Genomic DNA, 22605 nt, shown 5'->3' on the forward strand with positions numbered 1-22605 from the left:
GCTGCAATCACCATCTGCAGTGATTTTGGAGCCCAAAAATATAAAATCTGACACTGTTTCCACTGTTTCCCCATCTATTTTCCGTGAAGTGATGGGACCGGATGCCGTGATCTTTGTTTTCTGAATGTTGAGCTTTAAGCCAGCTTTTTCACTCTACTCTTTCACTTTCATCAGAGGCTCTTTAGTTCTTCACTTTATGCTATAAGAGTGGTGTCATCTGCATAACTGAAGTTACTGATACTTTGCCCGGCAATCTTGGTTCCAGCTTGTGCTTCATCCAGCCCAGCGTTTCTCATGAGGTACTCTGCATACAAGTTAAATAAGCAGGGTGACAATATGCAGCCTTGACGTACTCCTTTTCCTATTTGGAACCAGTCTGTTGTTCCATGTCCAGTTCGAACTGTTGCTTCCTGACCTGCATATGGATTTCTCAAGAGGCAGGTCAGGTGGTCTGGTATTCCTATCTCTTTCATAATTTCCCACAGTTTATTGTGATCCACACAGTCAAAGGCTTTGGCATCATCAATAAAGCAGAAACATATGTTTTCCCAGAACTCCCTTGATTTATTGATGATCCACCGGATGTTGGCAATTTGATCTCTGGTTCCTCTGCCTTTTCTAAATCGACCTTGAAAATCTGCAAGTTCATGGTTCACACAATGCTGAAGCCTGGCTTGGAGAATTTTTAGCATTACTTTACTAGCATGTGAGATGAGTGCAATTGTGCCCTAGTTTGAACATTCTTTCGCATTGCCTTTCTTAGGGATAGGAATGAAAACTGACCTTTTCCAGTCCCATGGTCACTGCTGAGTTTTCCAAATTTGCTGGCATAATGAGTGCAGCACTTTCACAGCGTCGTCTTTTAGGATTTGAAATAGCTCAACTGGAATTCCATCACCTCCGCTAGCTTTGTTCATAGTGATGCTTCCTAAGGCCCACTTGACTTCACATTCCAGGATGTCTGACTCTAGCTGAGTGACAATACCATCATGATTATCTGGGTCGTGAAGATCTTTTTTGTACAGTTCTTCTGTGTATCCTTGCCAACTCTTCTTAATATCTACTGCTTCTGTTCCGTCCATACCATTTTGTCCTTTATTGAGCCCATCTTTGTATGAAATGTTCCCTTGGAATCTATAACTTTCTTGAAGAGATCTCTAGTCTTTCCCATTCTATTGTTTTCTCTATTTCTTTGCATTGACCACTGAGGAAGGCTTTCTTATCTCTTCTTGGTATTCTTTGGAACTCCACATTCAAATGGATATATCTTTCCTTTACTCCTTTGCTTTTCACTTCTCTTCTATTCAAAGCTATTTGTAAGCCCTCCTCAGACAGCCATTTTGCCTTTTTGCATTTCTTTTTCTTGGGGATGGTCTTGCTCCCTTTCTCCTGTACAGTGTCACGAACCTCCATCCATAGCTCCTCAGGCACTCTATCAGATCTAGTCCTTTGAATCTATTTCTCAATTCCACTTAATAATACTTACAGATTTGATTTAGGTCATACCTGAATGGCATAATGGTCTTCCCTACTTTCTGCTATTTAAGTCTGAATTTGCTGATAAGGAGTTCATGATCTGAGCCACAGTCAGCTCCCAGTCTTGCTTTTGCTGACTCTATAGAGCTTCTCCACCTTTGGCTGCAAAAATATAATATATCTTTTTTCGGTGTTGACGATCTGGTGATGTCCATGTGTAGAGTCTTCTCTTGTGTTGTTGGAAGAGGGTAAGTCTATCATACAAGACACAGGCACATCAATTCCTATTATAGAACATATTGTTGATTTGATTGTTTCTTCAAAATATATGATTTAAAACTAATGCACAATGCTAATAACTAAAGTCAAGGCTTAGACCTTCTCACCTAGAAAAGCTTTACCTATGAAAAGCCAGAAACAACCTATATGTCCAGCAAGAGCAATTAATCACATAGATTACAACATGTCCGTATGAAGCATCCTGCATGCTAAGTTGGGCTAAGTTACTTCAGTCATCTCTGACCCTATGGAGCCCACTAGGCTCCTCTGTCCTTGGGGATCCTCCAGGCAAGAATACTGGAGTGGGTTGTCCTGCTCTCCTCCAGGGGAATCTTCCCTACCAGGAACCGAACCTGCATCTCTTATGTCTCCTGCATTGGCAGGTGGGTTCTTTACCACTAGCACAACCTGGGAAGTCCCAAGTTTTATACAAGTAAGTGAACTATATTTCCGGGTTCCACAAAAGAAGTAAACACACACCTCTTGTGAGGTATGCACAAGAGCAGACAATTCAGAACAAAGGAGTCATGGTTATCACCAAAGCTGCATGCTAAGCCACCTCAAGTCTGAACATCAGGGTCTGAGAGGGACACTCAGAAACTCAAGCTCTTCATCAGAATAAAAATCCAATATAACAGGAAAAAGTTGACAAAAGCCTGGAGGAAATATAGCAAAATTTGTTTCAACTGCTTGGAAGACTGCAAGGTGGATGAGGATAGAGCTGTGTGCAGGTCCAAAAGACTCATGTGGAATCAGCAGAGGCAAGGCTGGGGTGGGGCAAGAGAGGAGGTGTACAGAGGTGGCATACAGATCAGGTTCACATCACGAGGAAGCACCAGCAGAATAGGTCTCCCGGCTTGGCCACATCCTTTGCTCAGCACAATCCTGGTCGATATGATGGCTTAAGGATGAGAAGAGGGGAAGGAGGAAGAGAGGATGAAGGGTGTGCAAGGTAAAGAAAGAGAGAAGGAGGAGGGGGAGAAAGGGTCTTGAGTTCTGAGCGAAGGACTCTGGATTTTACCATCGCTGTATGTCTTCCTCTCCTCCCACTGCAGGTAATGACACTTCTCTAGCCCAGCATCCTTCCCTACACCCAATCCTACAAGGAAACCAACCAGGATTCTAGCTGTTTGTAAAAGGAAAGTTGTCATCAGTCATAACTGCATCTTTTGTGGGCTGTCAACATTTTTTACTTTAAAATTAAATTTTAATTTGATTTTCATTTGAATGATGGTTCAAGTTGAAAACAAGGTACAAGAGTAAAGAGACAGGTGCAGTTAAAGGGCTAATGGGTGGCAAAGGCCATGAAGAGGGACTCTTTTTCAAATGTCAGCCTGGTGGTTAAGTAAAGGCTGAAGATCAAGAAGAGTTAGTCAAGGCAGAATGGATACAGGCATCTGTATGGCTGAGTCCCTTTGCTGTCCGCCTGGAGCTATCACAACATTGTTAATAGGCTACGGCCCCATATACATTTTTTTTAAAAGAATCAAAACGAAGGAAGGAGTCCAGGGAACATGCTGAAGTCCTGAGAAAGGCACTGACAACAGAAATGAGGAAGAGGGGTGGATAACCAGGAGACATAATTTATAATAGGGGATAAGTGGCTGGGTAAGTAAGCAGGGGTAAGGAGTCTAAACTGTCTGATGGATGCCTTATGTATGTAGGTGGGTGGCAGTTGCCATTACGAGATAATGAAGCCAGAAAGATGAACAGCTTTGGTGGGGGCAGTGGAGATAGAGAGAGAGTCTGGCCTGGAGCTTAGTTAAGTATATCACAGGAAAAAATCTCAAATAATGAAAATTCTCAAATAATAGAGTGAGTTATGGCAAAAATAAATAGATAAATAAATACCACTCTGTTTATCCGTGTGGGTGGAGGGGAATCTTAGTGACTTCATGTAAACATTCTCCACTCCAAAGTGGCTCTTTTCCCAAATGAAGGCAAAGACTATATTCTCCAGATAAATCAGCCTACTCAAAACTTGTGATCTCCCAGAAATACAAGGGACCTTGATTTAGCATTTGCCTTGAAACAGGTGAGATCTGAGAAGGAACCAGAAGAGGAACTACCCAAAGGTGTAGGAATGGGTGTCCGTGGTTGGGTATTGAATATTCTGGTGAGGTGGTGTTTTTTTTGTTTTGTTTTGTTTTGTTTTTCGGCTGTGCTGAAAGGCGTGTGGGACCTTAGTTGCCCAACAGGGATGGAACGCACACCCTCCATTGGAAGCATGGAGTCTTAATCACCAGACTGACAGGGAAGTCCCCTGTGAGCTTTTGGAGATAAGTAAATCAAAATTTATGTTCTAGTTATATTGTTTTGTGACTATATACATAAATTCACCATGGATGGGGTGTTTTTTCTTTTTTCTGAATTTTGGGAAATTTCAACCCACTTCAGAGGAACCAAACAATAATAATAATATAAAAACATCATCATTTTAATAGCATCTGATTCCAAAGCTTAAGCTTTCTGTTGCTTGGCTAAGTCTTCGGCAAGGTTATGTAATGACGGAATAAATGAATGAAGGAATAAATGAATGAAGGGATAAATGAATGAAGGAATAAATGAGCCCATGGAGCAGACTAAGTAGTATCCACAGTTAGAAAACAAATCGAAGCCTCAGAGATTAAGCAAATTTCCCGACATAAACAACATGCTGCACTGCTCCCTGCAGTGTGTTCTTGTGTAAGTTTAATAGGCACACACTTTGATTGATTACAGAACAATATTTGGCAAATGGAGTGTCTCCTGAATTTCAACCCACACATACCCTCTAGGCCAAGTGCCTTGATGCGGGGCACAGCCTGTACAGAGTAGTTAAATTACAAGGACATGATCCTTCTCAGGCCTTCTCACTTTACATACTTGTCTCTCCCACTAGGGATCATACTGCTCTTCCAATAATGGGCACATTTCCAGCCCCCAGTAAATATCAGCAAAAAATCAGCAGGATTTCAAAGTCACTGTGAAAGCAAAGATAATCACATCTTTCCTCTCTGCTGATACTGTTTGGGAAATGATCAGTTTTAAGAGGAGCTACAGTGTTAATTTATGAAGAGGTTAGGAAATAGAGATGATGGTTGAGAAGTGAATCAAAAGATAACAGATGAAAATGAGAGATAACAAAGTAGTTAAGAGATCAGAAAATAGAGATGCTGAGGGAGGGGAAGAGACAGCAGTGCTTAAGACCCATATCCTTTGAAATCAATACTTCTCAACTTTCTCCTTTTTAGAGAAGTCATATACTGCTCTGTTCATTCACCCTTCCCCTTATTCATCCGCCATCTCTTGATCACATGTCATATTCCAGGCACAGCGAAAAACATCAGGTATAATTTAATCAATAATGCATTGTCTCAGTCTTCAAAAAAGTAAAAGCCACTAGAGAAAGGCCTTTGTGAATACACAGGTTCACTGCAACATCATTTGAAAAGCTTTAGGAACAAAGTGTCATGGGAGCCCAGAAGAGTCATGGGAAGCCCATAAATAACTTTCCTAACTGTGTTAGGAAGCCGTATTTCATCTGGATGTTCAAGACTGAGAAGGAACTTTTAAGTAGGAAAAAAGAAAAAATGGAGGAAAGCAGTCAAGGCAATGGGAGCAGCACGTATTAAAAGCTTCAGAACTATACAGGGTCCTGGAGTGTTTACTGAATAGGGAGAGTTCCATTGGACAGGATGAGGCATGAAGCGTATGGTGAGAGGTCAACCTGGAGAAGTAGGTTGGGGCCACAGACAAAGTGACACACGTGATTAAAACCTAAGGTGGGGAAACACTTTACTAACTGCCTAGCATGCATATACTGATCTTAACATCCTCCCCAAACAATCTTGTGTCACCCTTCTTTCAGGAAAAGAACTGTACATGTTAAGGCTGGAATGGACCTTTATGGCTTCCTGGCTGTAAAGCCACATAGCCTTGAGTTCAAATCCTGGCTCTCCCACTTACTGTGGCAATGTTCTGAGATTTGGAGTCTTTATATGTATAACAAAGTGATGGAACCTCACAGAAGTAAGTTGATGATGATGAGCTGGCCCATAGAGCGCCTTGTACACAGGATACACTAAGAACATGGTGTTACTCCCTATCCCCTTCATTTACCCCTGGACTTTCTCCAGGAGGAGCATACTTGTCAAATAAAGTTAATTAAGAAAAAATAACAACTCATTTTTGAAGGTCTTTTGAGAAGATTTCACAACTTACTCAGTATCTAGACTCTAATAGTGAATTCCTTCAAACTGAATATTCTAAGACTACCTGAGCCATATTTGTACTGCCCATTAATGCAATGAAAAGAGTTCCACACAGCAGGGCAATTCTTACTCTTCTGGAAAACTCTGTAGGTCTTCAGGCTCTGTTGTCACAGTATTGACCTGTGAATCTTGCTGAAGATCAGAAGAAACAGTGAACCCAGAGGAATATTAGCTTCAGCACACTGTTCCAGGGCTCTGGGCGACTTCTCAGAGTAAGATGCAAGTCCAGAGCCTCACCCCTGCTCTACACCCTGACCTTGATCCCTCAGAGCGTTTCTCACTCTCCTCTGTTCCTTAACAGCAGGCAGAACATGATTTTTCAGTATGGGCCACCCTGAAATGTTTTAGTCACATTGCTAATCACCGAATGACTCTCATCCTGGTTAGGTAAACTAACTTTAGGGTCGTTGAATGTGACAACGAAAACACATTTTTGAAAGCAGCATTTCCCAAGGGGGTCAGAGCAAGTGTACAAAGGCAGAAGGAGCAGCAGGTCCTGGACTGGTTCTCACAGATACAAATCCCTTCTTACATCACTGAATCTAGAAAAGTGAGTCTAAAGAGTTGATACTGCACCCTTCTGAATAGCCTCATTCATGTCATATATATACATACAAGCCTATACATAAGAAAATGCTCTATGTGTAGGTTTGTATGTAGTTCTAGATGTATCTAAAGTTGCTTTAGATTTTGAAGATGGAGGGTTCATTGTCTTCACTAAAACAATTCAGAGCTCACTCCGAGTGGAGTATGGAAAGAAAATCTCTGAACTGTTATATTTTATTGAAGAGCAGGAAGGCAGGTGGCTCTTATCCTGTGTATCTTAGTCATTCAGTCGTGTACAACTCTTTGCAAGGCCGTGAACTATAGCCCATCAGGCTCCTCTGTCCATGGAATTCTCCAGCCCAGAATACTGGAGTGGGTGCCATTCCCTTCTCCAGGGGATCTTCCCAACCCAGGGATCTAACCAGGGTCTCCCGCATTGCAGGTGAATTCTTTACCATCTGAGCCACCAGGGAAGCCCACAGGCACACGTATAGGAAAGAGAGCTAATATGTTTGAGAATTTACTATAAACCAATCAGACTCTAATCAACTCACTTAATTTTTATAATAACTTTATAAATTGAGTAGCTATTACCATCACTCCTGTGTTAGGGAAGAGAAAACAGGAGCATGGACTGGTCAAGAGACTTGTCCACAATTACACAGCAAGCATAGACCTACGTGTAGGAAGGCTGCTCGGGGATCCGGTTTCTTAATCAGCACTCTGCAACACCACCACTCGAGGGTATTGTGTGTGGATTCCACATATTCAAATTAATAAACCTTGGTTATTTTTCTTCATATTGTCCATTCCTATTCTCAAAACCATAATAGCAAGAAGCCCAGTATCTTACTCTTGGAGAAAGCTCCTTCCCCCAAAGCAGTTTAAATCCTTCGAGGAAAAAAAAAAAAAAGTCTATATCTTATTTCCAAACTTAAGCAGGACATGAGAACCAACACTGCTTCTCATAGCCACTTGGAGTTACTACTTAACATGGGAATGGAGTTGGAAAAACATAGTGGGTCAGCTCTATTTTGTGCCTGTCTCCAGCCCCTACAGAGAATGCTGTGGTGTTTGTTGTTGTTGTTGTTGTTGTTGTTTTAGAAAGAGTGCTAAGGCTTCTTCAGTGATAAACTTAGCCAAGAAAGTGCCACTTTAGACAACTAAGGGTTCGAGGGCTTTGCTCCCATGCTCTCTTAGACATTTGTTATCATCAACTTTAACTTGTCTTTCCTTGGAAATAACTCAATGCGAGAGCCTCTGTCCCCTGGTCCTTGACCAAGAACTAAAAGGGAAACTGATAGATGTGGTTTGCATAGGCAGTCTTGGTTGCTGCATGCTCCAAACAGTGTGGGCAACTTCCACACCAAGCCTGAGGTTTGTCTCTAAAGATTCACCGTGGCCCACAGTCTCAAAGCCAACTACTTCTTCTCATGCTCAATAAAATAAACAGCGATCTCTTCCAATGCTTGGGGATCAACTTTCCACCCAGGACTTGCCTAGTAAGCCATGCACTCAGTGGGTGGATCTCCAGTGTGAGGCTCTCATAGAAGAATTTCAAGGGTAACTCTGATCAGTGAACTTGAAGTGTCAACCTAGAGTTAGAAGTAAATGCTCTATAACATAGTCTGTGCTGATTCCTAAGGTCGGTACAGAATGAGGTAAGAAAGGGGAGATATCTGTGAATAAGCATGTCATTTTTTAGCCTCTAACAGTTCTCTCTGATTCACAGGACGTCTTCAGAGCCATGCATCCGGACCCTGACATTGTGCGGTTGTACCTTAAACCACTGCTCATTGGAGAGCTTGCTCCAGAAGAGCCCAATCAGGAGAGAAACAAAAATGTGAGTGAGGTCTCGGGACCCAAGAGTATGTGGAGAGATGAGGAAGAGGTATATTTCAGGGCCAACTTATCATTTTCCGTGGAAAACCAGCCATTCTGCCTGGGAGGACCTGCAATAGCATAAATGCTGCTAAGTCACTTCAGTCATGTCCAACTCCAGGCGACCCCATAGACGGCAGCCCACCAGGCTCCCCCGTCCCTGGGATTCTCCAGGCAAGAACACTGGAGTGGGTTGCCATTTCCTTCTCCAGTGCATGAAAGTGAAAAGGGAAAGTGAAGTCACTCAGTCATGTCCGACTCTTAGCAACCCCATGGACTGCAGCCCACCAGGCTCCTCCGTCCATGGGATTTTCCAGGCAAGAGTACTGGAGTGGGGTGCCATTGCCTTCTCCAAATAGCATAAATGAGTGGATTCCAAATATTTCAAAATAATGACATCCTCCTGAGATCCTCAGAATTCTTAAACCTCTGAGAAACAAAGGAATGGGATGCTTGGCCCTGTGCCAAATGGTAATTCCATGTTTCTAACTACCTACTTCTTGCCACACAACTTACAAGTAACTTTTCTTTTTCCATGACTGCTTACGATTGTTTGATGTTCCCTGTTAAACCAGTTTCCATGAGAGCAGAGACTATGTCAATTTTGCTCATCCCTCAGTCCTCAGTACCTACCGGTGCAGGATTGGACCTGTAGTAGGAATTCCATAAATAGCTGTTGAATCAATGATGTGACTATATCTTAATTATAGTTCTTTTTACAATTGGAGAAATTACAGTTCCAGGAGAATAAACTACCTTCTGAAAAGCAAAGACAGGAACTCCAGTTCACCTCTTCCTGGCTCCAAACCTTTGGGTATTCCCCACGAAAAGCACCACTTTTTTATTTCACCAAGACTTTGGTTGACTGAAAAAGTGTCTTCAAAGGGCAGGGCCTCCATAAGACTAGAATTCACTAGAATGGTTGCACACAAAGCTTAAAGGGATTTTAGGTAATATTAAGCACTTCTTTTTTTTTTTTTTGCACTTCATGTTTTAAAACAGCTTACAATTGTACCATTCTTTTGAAATACTTTGTACAAGGTGGTGATCCAGATATCACTGTGCAGCAGAAAGAATATGAATTATATTTCCATTTTAAGAAATGAAGAAACAAACTCACAAGGGGATAGCAGGAATCTGAGGAAAGAGGACTGGTTAAGTGCAAGCCCAAGACGAATACTTAGGCTGACACCTGAGGCCCATGTGCATCCCTCAAGGCTGTGTGCCAGGAAGCAAAGCATGGTACTGAGACAAGTGGGCCATCAGGCACACAGACTGGACACAGCCCGGTTCCTATGACAAGGTGTAGGAGCCGAGATATTGTTCGGTCAGTAAGTCATGTCTGACTCTTCACGACCCTGTGAACTGCAGCACACCAGGCCTACATGTTCCTACACTATCTCCCAGAGTTTGCTTGAACTCATGTCCATTGAGTCCATGATGCCATCCAACAATCTCATCCTCTGTCGCCCTCTGCTCCTCCTGTTCTCAGCCTTTCCAGGCACCAGGGTCTTTTACAATGAGTTGGTTCTTTCCATCAGGTGGCCAATGTATTGGAGCTTCAGCTTAACCATCAGTCATTTCAATGCAAATTCAGGGTTGATTTCCTATAGGGCTGATAGGTTTGGTCTTCATGCTGTCCAAGGGACGCTCAAGAGTTTTCTCCAACACCACAGTTCAAAAGCAACGATTCTCTGATGCTCAGGCTTCTTTCAGGTCCAACTCTCACATCCATACCTGACTACTGGAAAACCCATAGCTTTGACTATATGGACATTTGCTTGCAAAGTAACGTCTCTGCTTTTGAACATGCTATTTAGGTTTGTCACTGCTTTTCTTCCAAGGAGCAAGCATCTTTTAATTTCATGGCTGCAGTCACCAGCTTCAGTGACTTTTGGAGCCCAAGAAAATAAAGTCTGTCACTGTTTCTATTTTTCCCCATCTATTTGCCATAAAGTGATTGGACTGAATGCCATGATCTTCATTTTTTGAATGTTGAGTTTCTTCACTTTCTGCCATTAGAGTGGCATGATCTTATCTGAAGTTGTTGATATTTCTCCCAGCAATTTTGATTCCAGCTTCTGCTTCATCCAGCACAGCATTTCACATGATATACTCTGCATATAATTTAAATATGCAGGGTGATAATATACAGCCTTGACATACTCCTTTCTCAATTTGGAACCAGTCCATTGTTCCAAGTCTGGTTCGAACTGGTGCTTCTTGACCTGCATACAGGTTTCTCAGGAGGCAGGAAAGATGGTCTAGTGCTCCCATTTTGTTATGAGTTTTCCACAGATTGTTGCGATCCACAAAGGGTCAGAAGAAACAATAAACCCAGAGGAATGTTAGAGTAGTCAGTGAAGCAGGTTTTGTTTTTGTTTTTGTTTTTTCAATTCTCTTACTTTTTCCATGATCCAACAGATATTGGTAATTTGATTTTTTGATTCCTCTTCCTTTTTTATTTTATTTTTATTTTTTTATTTTTTTTCCTCTTCCTTTTTTTAAATCCAACTTGTATATCTGGAAGTTCTCAGTTCATGCACTGTTGAAGCCTAGTTTGAAAGATTTTGGGCATTACCTTGCTAGCATGTGAAATGAGAGCAATTATGTGGCATTTTGAATGTTCTTTGGTCTTGCCTTTCTTTGGGATTGGAATGAAAACTGATTTTTCAAGTCCTGTGACCACTGCTGAGTTTTCCAAATTTGCTAGCATATCGAGTGTAGCACTATAATAGCATTATCTTTTGGGATTTCAAATAGTTCAGCTGGAATTACACCACCTCCATTAGCATTAAATCACCTCCATTAGCATTTTTCATATCAGTGCTTTCTAAGGCCTACTTGACTTCACACTCCAAAATGTTTGGCTCTAGGTGAATGACCATATCATTGTGGTTATCTGGATCATTAGAACTTTTTTTGTAGAATTCTCTTTATTCTTGCCGCATCTTCTTACTATCTTCTTTTTGGTGAGGTCTTTACCATTTCTGTCCTTTATTGTGCCCATCTTTGCATGAAATGTTCCCTTGACATCTCCAATTTTGTTGAAGAGATCTCTAGTTTTTCCCATTCTATCATTTTCCTCTACTTCTTGCTTTGTTCGCGTAAGAATGCTTTCTTATCTCTACTTGCTATTCTCTGGAACTCTGCATTCAGTTGGGTATATCTTTCCTTTTCTCCTTTGCCTTTCACTTCTCTTCTTTTCTCAGATATTTGTAAGGCCTCTTCAGATCCCACTTTGCCATTTTGCTTTTCTTTTCCTTGGGGATGAGTTTGGTCACCACCTCCATTACAATGTTATGAGCCTCTGTCCATCGTTCTTCAGGCGCTCTATCAGATCTTATCCCTTGAATTTATTTGTCACTTCCACTGTATTACTGCAAGTTCCTACCTGAATGGCTTAGTGGTTTTCCCTACTTTCTTCAATTTCAGTCTGAATTTGGCAATAAGGAGTTCATGATCTGAGCCATAATCAGCTCCCAGTCTTGTTTTTGCTGATGTATAGAGCTTCTCCATCTTTGGCCACAAAGAATATAATCAGTCTGGCTTCAGTATTGACGATCTGGTGATGTCCATGTGTAGAGTCGTTTCTTGTGTTGTTGGAAGAGGGTGTTTGCTTTAACCAGTGCATTCTCTTGGCAAAAATTTGTTAGCCTTTGCCTAGTTTCATTTTGTACTCCAAGGCTAAGCTTGCCTATTACTCCAGGTATCTCTTGACTTCCTACTTTTGTGTTCCAATTCCCTATGATGAAAACGATATCCTGTTTTGGTGTTAGTTCTAGAAGGTGTGGTAGGACTTCAGAGAACCATTCAAATTCAGCTTCTTCAGCATTAGGGGTCAGGGCATAGACTTGGATTACTGTGATACTGAATGGTTTGCCTTGGAATCGAACAGAGATCATACTCTCATTTTTGAGACTGCACCCAAGTACTACATTTTAGACTCTTTTGTTGACTATGAGAGCGACTCCATTTCTTCTAAGGGATTCTTGACCACAGTAGTAGATACAATGGTCATGTGAATTAAATTCACCCATTCCCTTACATTGTAGTTCACTGATTCCTAAAATGTTGATGTTCACTCTTGCCATCTCCTGCTTGACCACGTGCAGTTTACCTTGATTCATGGACCTAACTTTCCAGGTCTCTATGCAATATTGTTGTTTACATCATCAGGCTTTACTTTCCCCACTAAACACATCCATAACTGGGTGTCATTTCTGCCTTGGCCTAGTCTCATATTCTTTCCGGTGCTATTTCTCCAGTTTCCCAGTAGTATATTGGACATCTACTTACCTGGGGGGGGCTCATCTTTCAGTGTCATAGCTTTAGCCTTTTCATACTGTTCATGGGATTCTTGAGGCAAGAATACTGAAATGGTTTGCCATTCCCTTCTGACCATGTTTGGTCACAACTTTCCACCATGGCCCATCCGTCTTGGGACCCTGACTTTGAAGGGCTTGAGACTGTGGGATATGAGTCTAGGCCAGTTACCAAACCTGTCTGTGGTTCAGTGTCCCTCTGTGTAAAATAGCAACAATAGAATCAACAATATAAGTGTTATTGGGAGATTACTGAAAGAGTTAAAGGCATTTAAAGTGCTTAGAACAGTGCCTGGAATGTAGAAAATATTCAATAAACTTTAGAGACTACAATTATCATAAACTCAGCAGTCACGCAAGTACCTTGCAAGCCTCTAACTTTACAGAGTCATTTAGGGCAGGACGCACTAGGGTAAAAAGAGGAAATGATCCAGAGCTTTGTTGTTTTCCCTAAATATTTTCTCTAAGGAAAACATAATCCCATTCATGGTTGAGAGCTATAATTGTTTATTATCTAAAACAGTGTTGATTCCTGAAGGTAAAGAGCTGATATGAATTTTCTTTGTGCATCTGTGATTACCTGGAGATATGTATATAGACAATTAGTGTTTGAGCACAAAACTGAATGTCAGGAAGTACAGGCTAAAGTCCAGCTTCCATCACTTGCTGAGGATTTCACATTAATCACTCTTCTGGGCTTTAGCGATCCCCAACAGTACAGTGGCTGTGATGGTAAAATCAGCCAAGCTTGGAAACACCCTGTTGCTGTTGTTCAGTTGCTAGGTTGTGTCTGACTCTTTGTGACCTGCAGCACGCCTGGCTCCCCTGTCCTTCACCATCTCCCAGAGCTTGTTCAAACTCTCGTATCCACTGAGTCGGTGATGCCATCCAGCCATCTCATTCTCTGTTGTCCCCTTTTCCTCATACCTTCAATCTTTACCAGCATTAGGGTCTTTTCCAATGAGTCAGCTCTTCCTATTATGTGGTCAAAGGATTGGAACCTCAGCTTCAACATCAGCCCTTCCAATGGATATTCAAGACTGATTTCCTTTAGGATTGACTGGTTTGATCTTCTTGCAGTCCAAGGGACTCTAAAGAGTCTTCTCCAACACAACAGTTCAAGCATCAGTTCTTCGGTGCCCAGACTTCTTTATAGTCCAATTCTCACATCCATACATTACTACTAGAAAAACCATAGCTTTAACTAGACAGACACTTGTTGGCAAAGTAACATCTCTGCTTTTTAAAATGTTGTCTAGTTTTGTCTTTTCTTCCAAGGAGCAAGCAAGGTTCAGTTTCATGGCTGCAGTCATAGTCTGCAGTGATCTGGGAGCCCAAGAAAATAAAGTCTGTCACTGTTTTTATTGTTTACCCCATCTATTTGTCATGAAATCATGGGACCAGTTGCCATGATCTTCATTTTTGAATCTTGAATTTTAAACCAGCTTTTTCACTCTCCTCTTTCACCTTCATCAAGAGGCTCTTTAGGTCCTTTTCACTTTCTGCCATAAGGGTGCTGTCATCTGCATATATGAGGTTATTGATATTTCTCCTGGCAGTCTTGATTCCAACTTCTGCTTCATCCAGCCCAATATTTCTCATTATATAGTCTGCATAGAAGTTAAATAAGCAGGGTGACAGCATACAGCCTTGATGTACTCCTTTCCCAATTTGGAACCACTCAGTTGTTCCGTGTCCAATTCTGTTACTTCTTGACCTACATACAGGTTGCTCAGTAGGCAGGTAAGGCGGTCTGGTATTCCCAGCGATTGAAGAATTTTCCACAGTTTGCTGTGATCCACATGGTCAAAGCCTTTAGCATAGTGAGTGAAGCAGAAGTAGATGTCTTTTGGAATTCCCTTGCTTTCTCTATGATCCAACAGATATTAGCAATTTGATTGCTGGATTCTCTGCCTCCTCTAGATTCAGCTGGAACATCTGGAAGTTCTTGGTTCGCGTATTGTTGAAGCCTAGATTGGAGAATTTTAAGAATTCTTTTGTTAGCGTGTGAAGTGACTGCAATTGTGCAGAAGTTTGAACATCCTTTGGCATTGCCTTTCTTTGGGATTGGGATGAAAATTGATTTTTCAGGTCCTGCGGCCACTGTTGAGTTTCCCATGTTTGCTGGCATATTGATGCAGCACTTTAACAGCATCATCTTTTAGGATTTGAAATAGCTCAGCTGGAATTCTATCACCTTTGCTACCTTTGTTGGTAGTGATGCTTCCAAGGCCTACTTGACTTCACACTCCAGCATGTCTGGCTCTAGGTGAGTGATCGCAAAACCATCATGGTTATCTGGTTCATTAAGATCTTTTTTGTATAGTTCTTCTCTGTATTCTTGCCACCTCTTCTGGATATCTTCTGCTTCTGTTAGGTCCATATGGTTTCTGTCCTATATTGTGCCCATCTTTGTATGAAATTTTCCCTAATTTTCTCAAAGAGATCTCCAGTCTTTCCCATTCTATTGCTTTTCTCTATTTCTTTGCATTGATCAGTGAGGAAGGCTTTCTTATCTCTCCTTGCTGTTCTTTGGAATTCTGCATTCAGATAGGTATATCTTTCTTTTTCTCCTTTGCCTTTCACTTTTCTTCTTTTCTCAGATATTTGTAAGGGCTCCTCAAACACTGCTTTGCCATTTTGCAGTGATTGTCCTTGGGGATGATTTTGATCACCACCTCCAGTACAATTTATGAACCTAGGTCCATAGTTCTTCAGGCACTCTGTCTATCAGATGTTATCCCTTGAATCTATTTCTCACTTCCACTGTATAACTGCAAGTGATTTACTTTAGGTCATACATGAATGGCCTAGTGGTTTCCCCTACTTTCTTCAATTTCAGTCTGAGTTTGGCAATAAGGAGTTCATGATCTGAGCCATAATCAGCTCCTGGTCTTGTTTTTGCTGACTGTATAGAGCTTCTCTATCTTTGGCTGCAAAGAATATAATCAATCTGATTTTGGTATTGGCTATCTGGTGATGTCCATGTGTAGAGTCATCTATCATGTTGTTGGAAGAGGGTGTTTGTTATGACCAGTCTGTTCTCTTGGGAAAACTCTGTTAGCCTCTGCTGAGCTTCATTTCGTACTCCAAGGCCAAGCTTGCCTGTTACTCCAGGTACCTTTTGACTTCCCTTGCATTCTAATCCCCTATGATGAAAGAAAGCTAAGCGCTGAAGAATTGATGCCTTTGAACTGTGATGTTGGAGAAGACTTTTGAGAGTCCCTTGGACTGCAAGGAGATACAACCAGTCCATCCTAAAGGAGATCAGTCCTGAATATTCATTTAAAGGACTGATGCTGAAGCTGAAACTGCAATACTTTGGCTACCTGATGTGAAGAACTGACTCATTTAGAAAGACCCTGATGCTGGGATAGATTGAATGTGGGAGGAGAAGGGGATGACAGAGGATGAGATGATTGGATGGCATCACCACCTTAATGGGCATAAGTTTGAGTAAGCTCCAGGAGTTGATGATGGACAGGGAAGCCTAGCGTGCAGCAGTCCATTTGGTCACAAAGTGTCAGACACGACTGAGCGACTGAACTGAACTGATGATGAAAAGAACATCTTTCTTTGGTGTTAGTTCTAGAAGGTCTTGTAAATCTTCAGAGAACCATCCAACTTCAGCTTCTTCAGCATTAGTGATCAGAGCACAAACTTGGATTACTCTGCTAGTGAATGGTTTCCCTTGGAAATGAACAGAGATCATCTTTCATTTTTGATTTTGCACCTAAGTACTATATTTTGAACACTTTTGTTGACTAGCACACTTGTGTGATCTATTAAAGTTATCTGTGGCCACCAGCATTCTGATGTTCATGGGGTCTTTAGAGATGAGCCCATCCAGACCCTTCCCAGGTATTGGATCATTTAAAAGTTGTATCAGTGAATTTTGAAATGAATTTTCTTGCTTCTAGGATTGTTCATAGCTTTTTTTTTATTAATATTTCAAATTTTACTCTTTTCTTTTACATCTGAACAATCAGGTTTTCATTCTTATACCCTGGTCACTTTCTCAACAGTCTGAGTTTCAAACCCACTATAGTTATTAAGCTAAGGAGATATTTCTTCCCAGGCCTTCTGCTGACTCTCGAGTATGTGCAAGTTCATAAATCCATGCTGGCACTTGACGTACATACGTAAGCACAGTACATGTACACAGAATAAGGACTCCTTCAGCCAATAGACACACCACAAATACCACAGGACACCCTGTCTCGTTCCTGCAGAGCTTCTGAGCATCTCACAAGAAATTCATCCTTTGAGCTAATCTAAGTGAACGCTATCTTTCATAAAGGAGTCTTTTGCACACACTAAATAGCTGATAACATAGAAAGTAACACAGATCCATATAGATAGCAAAGTTCCCCAAAGTATAATCAGAGATCAAACAACACATTGATTTAAAAAGGCAATTATTATTAATAGCTACACACTTCTACATACAAAACAGACAAACAACAAGGACCTACTGTTTGGCAGGGATCTATATTCAATATCTTGTAATGGTCTACAATGGAATAGAATCTGAAGTAACAATATGTGTGTGTGTGTGTGTGTGTGTGTGTATATGATTTGCTGTACACCTGAAACCAATACAACATTGTTAATCAACTATACTTCAATAAACCTTTTGGTTTGGAAAAGTAGAAAATTAATTTAAGGGGTTTTCCCTGGCAGCTCAGTTGTTAAGACTTCTTCTTTCAATGCAGGGGGTGCAGCTTTGATCCCTCATCAGGGAATCCAGATCTCACATGCTTCACAGCCCCCCAAAAAACAAAAATGTAAAATAAAAGCAATATTGCCACAAATTCAATAAAGACCTCAAAAGAAATTATCTGCATCAAATTTGTTTAATTAATCAGTTTTTAAAAGAATTGTTAAAGTTATGTATCTGTTCACTGAACCTCCTCCATCCCCCCAAGAAGAAGTAAGTTATAAGTCCCATTACAATGTGAGGACAGTTTACAAATCACTACTCATTTGTCTCTTCTCCAGAAAAAAAAAAAAAATTATCATAACTTGTTTTAAGCATTTTGCTTTCTGTTAATTTTTTAAGGTTTCGTTTTCTTGTTTAAATTATGCCTAATTATATTTATTAAATAAATAAAAATCTATTCATAAAATTAAGGTGTCATACACTGATAAAATAGATGAATAATATATGCTCATCTGTGCTCCCTCTCCACTGAAGGAACTAATTCTTTTCTTGCATGCTTATCTCACAGTCCCGGTTGGTGGAAGATTTCCAAGAACTGCGGAGGACATTAGAGACCTTGAATATGTTCAATGCCAACCTGGGGTTCTTCTTCCTTCACCTCGCCCAGATCTTGATTTTGGAGGCCCTGGCTTTGGTAATAGTGTGGCATTTTGGCAGTGGCTGGCTTATCACAATATTCATTTCTTTTCTTCTCACGGTTGCTCAGGTAAGTAGGTATCTTAAGCCCAGGCAGTGGCTCTATGGGAAGCCTCAGAATTTTTCTTCTCTCTTTACACTGGTATCAGTGGCTGCCTGGCACTTCCTGTCAAGCTAAGTTATCAAAACCCACAGGGCCCCAGTTCTCTTATCTGTAACATGGGGTAACAACTTTTTATGGAAATATTCTGAGGAGAACTAAGCAAGTTACTCTGTAGAGTACTTAGCACAGAGACTGGCATGTGGTAAATATCCTTGACAGTTGCTGCTCTTTGCCCGACGTTATCCGCACAATGTCAGTAACTGAAGTTCCGTTCTAGGCCACGTAACCTTCACCTTTGTCTTTCGTTCATTAACCAACCAACATTTCTCATGGTTGTTCAATGATTTTGTTAAGACTATAGGCACACACATGAGTTCATTTTGTTCTCTTTTTCGCTCAGTTGTTTCCAACCTTTTTGACCCCATGGACTGTAACTGGCTCCTCAGTCCATGGATTTCCTCAGGCAAGAATACTGGAGTAGGTTGCCATTCCCTTTACCAGGGAATCTTCCTGACCCAGGGATCAAATCTGAGTCTGCCACATTGCAGGCAGATTCTTTACTGTCTTAGCCACCATGAAGAAAGGAAGCCCCACATTAATTTATACCTATAAGTGTGTGTGTGTGTATATATATATATGTGTGTGTATATATATATATATATATATATATCACTATTTATACATGCTGTTTAAACATGCTTCCACTTTAAAAAAAAAAAAGATTCTACTAAAAAGAAGTTATATATCTGTATTTTTTTTAAAAATTACCTGAGACCCTAGCCAAAAGCCTCATTTCACCAATACTTATCAATACAGTAATCTATGAAGAGAGTCTATTTATTACATGATAATAGGATGGTTTTTCCAGTGGTCATGTATGGATGCGAGAGTTGGACTGTGAAGAAGGCTGAGTGCCGAAGAATTGATGCTTTTGAACTGTGGTGTTGGAGAAAACTCCTGAGAGTCCCTTGGACTGCAAGGAGATCCAACCAGTATATTCTAAAGGAGATCAGCCCTGGGATTTCTTTGGAGGGAATGATTCGAAAGCTGAAGCTCCATTACTTTAGCCACCTCATGCTGAAAGTTGACTCATTGGAAAAGACTCTGATGCTGGGAGGGATTAGGGGCAGGAGGAGAAGGGGACGGCCGAGGATGAGATGGCTGGATGGCATCACGGACTCGAAGGACGTGAGTCTGAGTGAACTCCGGGAGTTGGTGATGGACAGGAGGCTGCGATTCATGGGGTCGCAGAGTTGGACATGACTGAGTGACTGAACTGAACTGAAGGATCATGTATTCTACCAGAAATGGCAATCAGCAACTGGCATGTAGCAGGGCAATTGATAAATCCTTTGAATGAAGCACAGATCTCTGAAGATAGCATTCTATGACCACAACACTGTATTGTGTACACAAAGGGAAACACACCTGACCCTGCACTTGGGAAATGGTCTTCCAGGGGAGGAGCTGGTCATTGAAATATCTAGACATGATATAAGGCAGAAGGAAAAGAAACAAGCATGTGCTGTTGGAGCAGAAAGAGGTATCTAATTCTAATTGAGGCAATTGGGGATGATTTCATGGAGAATTAACATCACTGTTAATTACAAAATTTTATCTGCTCATTTTTTTCTTGAAAAGTCAACTTGCTTTACTCTTTGAAAAACAACTTTTGGAATCAAGAAAGGAAACAAATATTTGACTGCTTAGCATTATCAGGAATTTTACATGTATTCAGCTGCAAAACAGCTGAATGAGCAAGGTATATTATAATCCCTGCTTCTCAAACAAAGAACTGAGTTCAGAGGTACCGACTAGCTTGCCAAGAGTTGTATAACTTGTAAAGTGGGGAAGGACAGTTTAGAGCCCTAGTCAGCCTGACTCCAAAGGCATCCTCCTTCCATTCCACACTGGAGATTGTGACAGTTGAGAGAAGAGTACTGTCAGCTAACAGAACCACCTGTGCAAAGGCACAGAGATGGGAAAGAACACAGCAAGTGTCGATACACACAGAGATCTCTCAATATTCCCAGGGGTTCCCGAGTCTACCAGAGGGCTCACTTACTAATTTCTTCTTAACTTTTCAACTTCTCTGACAGTAACCCTGTCTCTTCTAGGCTCAGGGTTTATTTCTGCAACATGACATGGGACACCTTTCCATATTTAAGAAGTCCAAGTGGAACCGCCTGATGCACAAATTTGTGATGGGTCATCTCAAGGTACAGAATGTTCCAGGAGTATGATGAGATTCTGAAAGTCATTTCACTAAGCAGTGGTTTCTACATACACTTATCAGCAAAAAATGTTACTACACACCCCACAAGTAAATGTAAATATACTAACAATGTAGTGACTACACACACACACATACACACACACACACAAACATTATAACATATATGCTAAAATTAGAATTTTAAATGTTTAGGAGAAATGGTTAATTTTATTTCAGAAGTTCTGTTTTTTCTTAGCCAACAAACTATTTGGCCCAATCCCTGGTACACCATTAAAGAACCACTTCTCAGGACATATACCCTATAAAGTCATGAGTAGAGATATTCTTAGAAGGGGTCTGGACATGTACTTCTAGGAGGCTAGGGGAATCCAGCAAACCATTTAATCCTGGGAAGACAATGTACAAATAAAAGAAATGATGCAAAATAGATAAAAGTTTAACAAAAGAGAGAAACCATGGAAAGTTAGATGGCTCAGTTTAAGAGTTGAGGGTTGCAAAATCCAGACTACTGAAAAAAGCAGGGGCAGTTGGTCTTATCCCCCTCAGATATGCTCCAGAAGGACAGGAACACTATCCTATGCACCCCTGAAATGCAGCACCTAACAGAGTGCCTAACACACAGTAGGCCTTCAATAAGCATTTGTTGAATGCATGAAGGAATGGATAGATGGATGGAATGATGGATGGATAGATGGACAGATGCTAGATAACAGGACATGGGTTGATGAAAGTAGGTTTTAGCCCAGGCTCTGATAATGCTCACTGTGCAACCCTGAACAAGTCAGATTCTATCTCTGGCTCTCAGTGTTCTCATCTCTAAAACTAGGACTTCAACTGGATATCAGCTTTTCTATGATGTTCTAGGATTTGGTGAGAAACCAAATGACAGAATGATCTCTGTTCGTTTCCAAGGCAAACCATTTAGAATCACAGTAATCCAAGTCGAGCTAACTCTGCTAGCCTTTGCCCTGCTTCATTTTGTACTCCTTTTCAGTATTCTTGCCTTGATAACCCCATGAACAGGATGAAGTGGCAAAAAGATATGACACTGAAAGATGAAGTCCCAGGTCGGTAGGTACCCAATGTGCTACTGGAGAAGAGTGGGGATGTAACTCCAGCAAGAATGAAGAGACAGAGCCAAAGTGAAAACAGTGGTGAGCTGTGGATGTGACTGGTGGTGGAAGTAAAGTCCAGCGCTGTAAAGAGCGATATTGCATAGGAACCTGGAATGTTAGGCCCAAGAATCAAGGCAGATTGGAAGTGGTCAAACAGAAGATGGCAAGAGTGAGCATCAACATTTTAGGAATCAGTGAACTAAAATGGACCCGAATGGGCGAATGTAATTCAGATGAACATTATATCTACTACTGTGGGCAAAAATTCCTTAGAAGAAATGGAGTAACCCTCATAATCAACAAGAGTCCTAAATGCAGTACTTGGATGCAGTCTCAAAAATTAAAGAATGATCTCTGTTCATTTCCAAGGCAAACCATTCAATATCACAGTAATCGAAGTCTATGCCCCAAACACTAATGCCAAAGAAGCTGAAGTGGAATGATTCTATGAAGACCTGCAAGACCTTCCAGAACTAAAACTGAAAAAAAGATGTCCTTTGCATCAAAGGGAGCTGGGATGTAAAAGTAGGAAATCAAGAGATACCTGGCGTAACAGGCAAGTTTGACCTTGGGATGAATGAAGCAGGGCAAAAGCCAACAGAATCTTGCCAAGAGAACACACTGGTCACAGCAAATACCCTCTTCCAACTTTATTATTCTTGTATATATTTCAAATATTTTCATTTTAACACAAAAGAAATATAAAAATTCTTTCTTCATTCTGAGGCTTTGAATCTAGTATGTATTATATCCTTACACAGCCCACCTCAATTTGACTGGTCACTTATTAAGTGCTCAGTGGCCACACATAGATAAGGGCTACTCTATTGAGCACTGGAGACCTAAAATACACATTAATCAGTTTTTGAGAGATGTCATATATTCAGTAAAAGCTATGACTATTGCTTATTCTTTTATAAATGATTAACATAATAGGGGAAGGGAAGAGAAATTTAATATCTCAATATGCCAGTATTCTACATACAGCAATTCATGTCTCCTTAAACAACCCATGCAGGTAAATGTCATTGT

General features: G+C 40.9%; 1 protein-coding gene across 1 annotated transcript in view; it reads left to right on the forward strand.

Moving 5' to 3' along the window:
• The window catches only part of LOC128059980 (fatty acid desaturase 2-like protein FADS2B), a 42019-nt gene that overhangs the window by 4676 nt on the left and 14738 nt on the right, over positions 1-22605 (forward strand). The window contains exons 2-4 of the mRNA XM_052652205.1: positions 8287-8397; positions 17992-18189; positions 20340-20441. Of these exons, the coding sequence (XP_052508165.1) occupies positions 8287-8397; positions 17992-18189; positions 20340-20441 (411 nt within the window). The remainder of the gene's footprint in view (positions 1-8286; positions 8398-17991; positions 18190-20339; positions 20442-22605) is intronic.

This window comes from Budorcas taxicolor, chromosome 15 (assembly GCF_023091745.1).
Source record: "Budorcas taxicolor isolate Tak-1 chromosome 15, Takin1.1, whole genome shotgun sequence".
NCBI lineage: Eukaryota > Metazoa > Chordata > Mammalia > Artiodactyla > Bovidae > Budorcas > Budorcas taxicolor.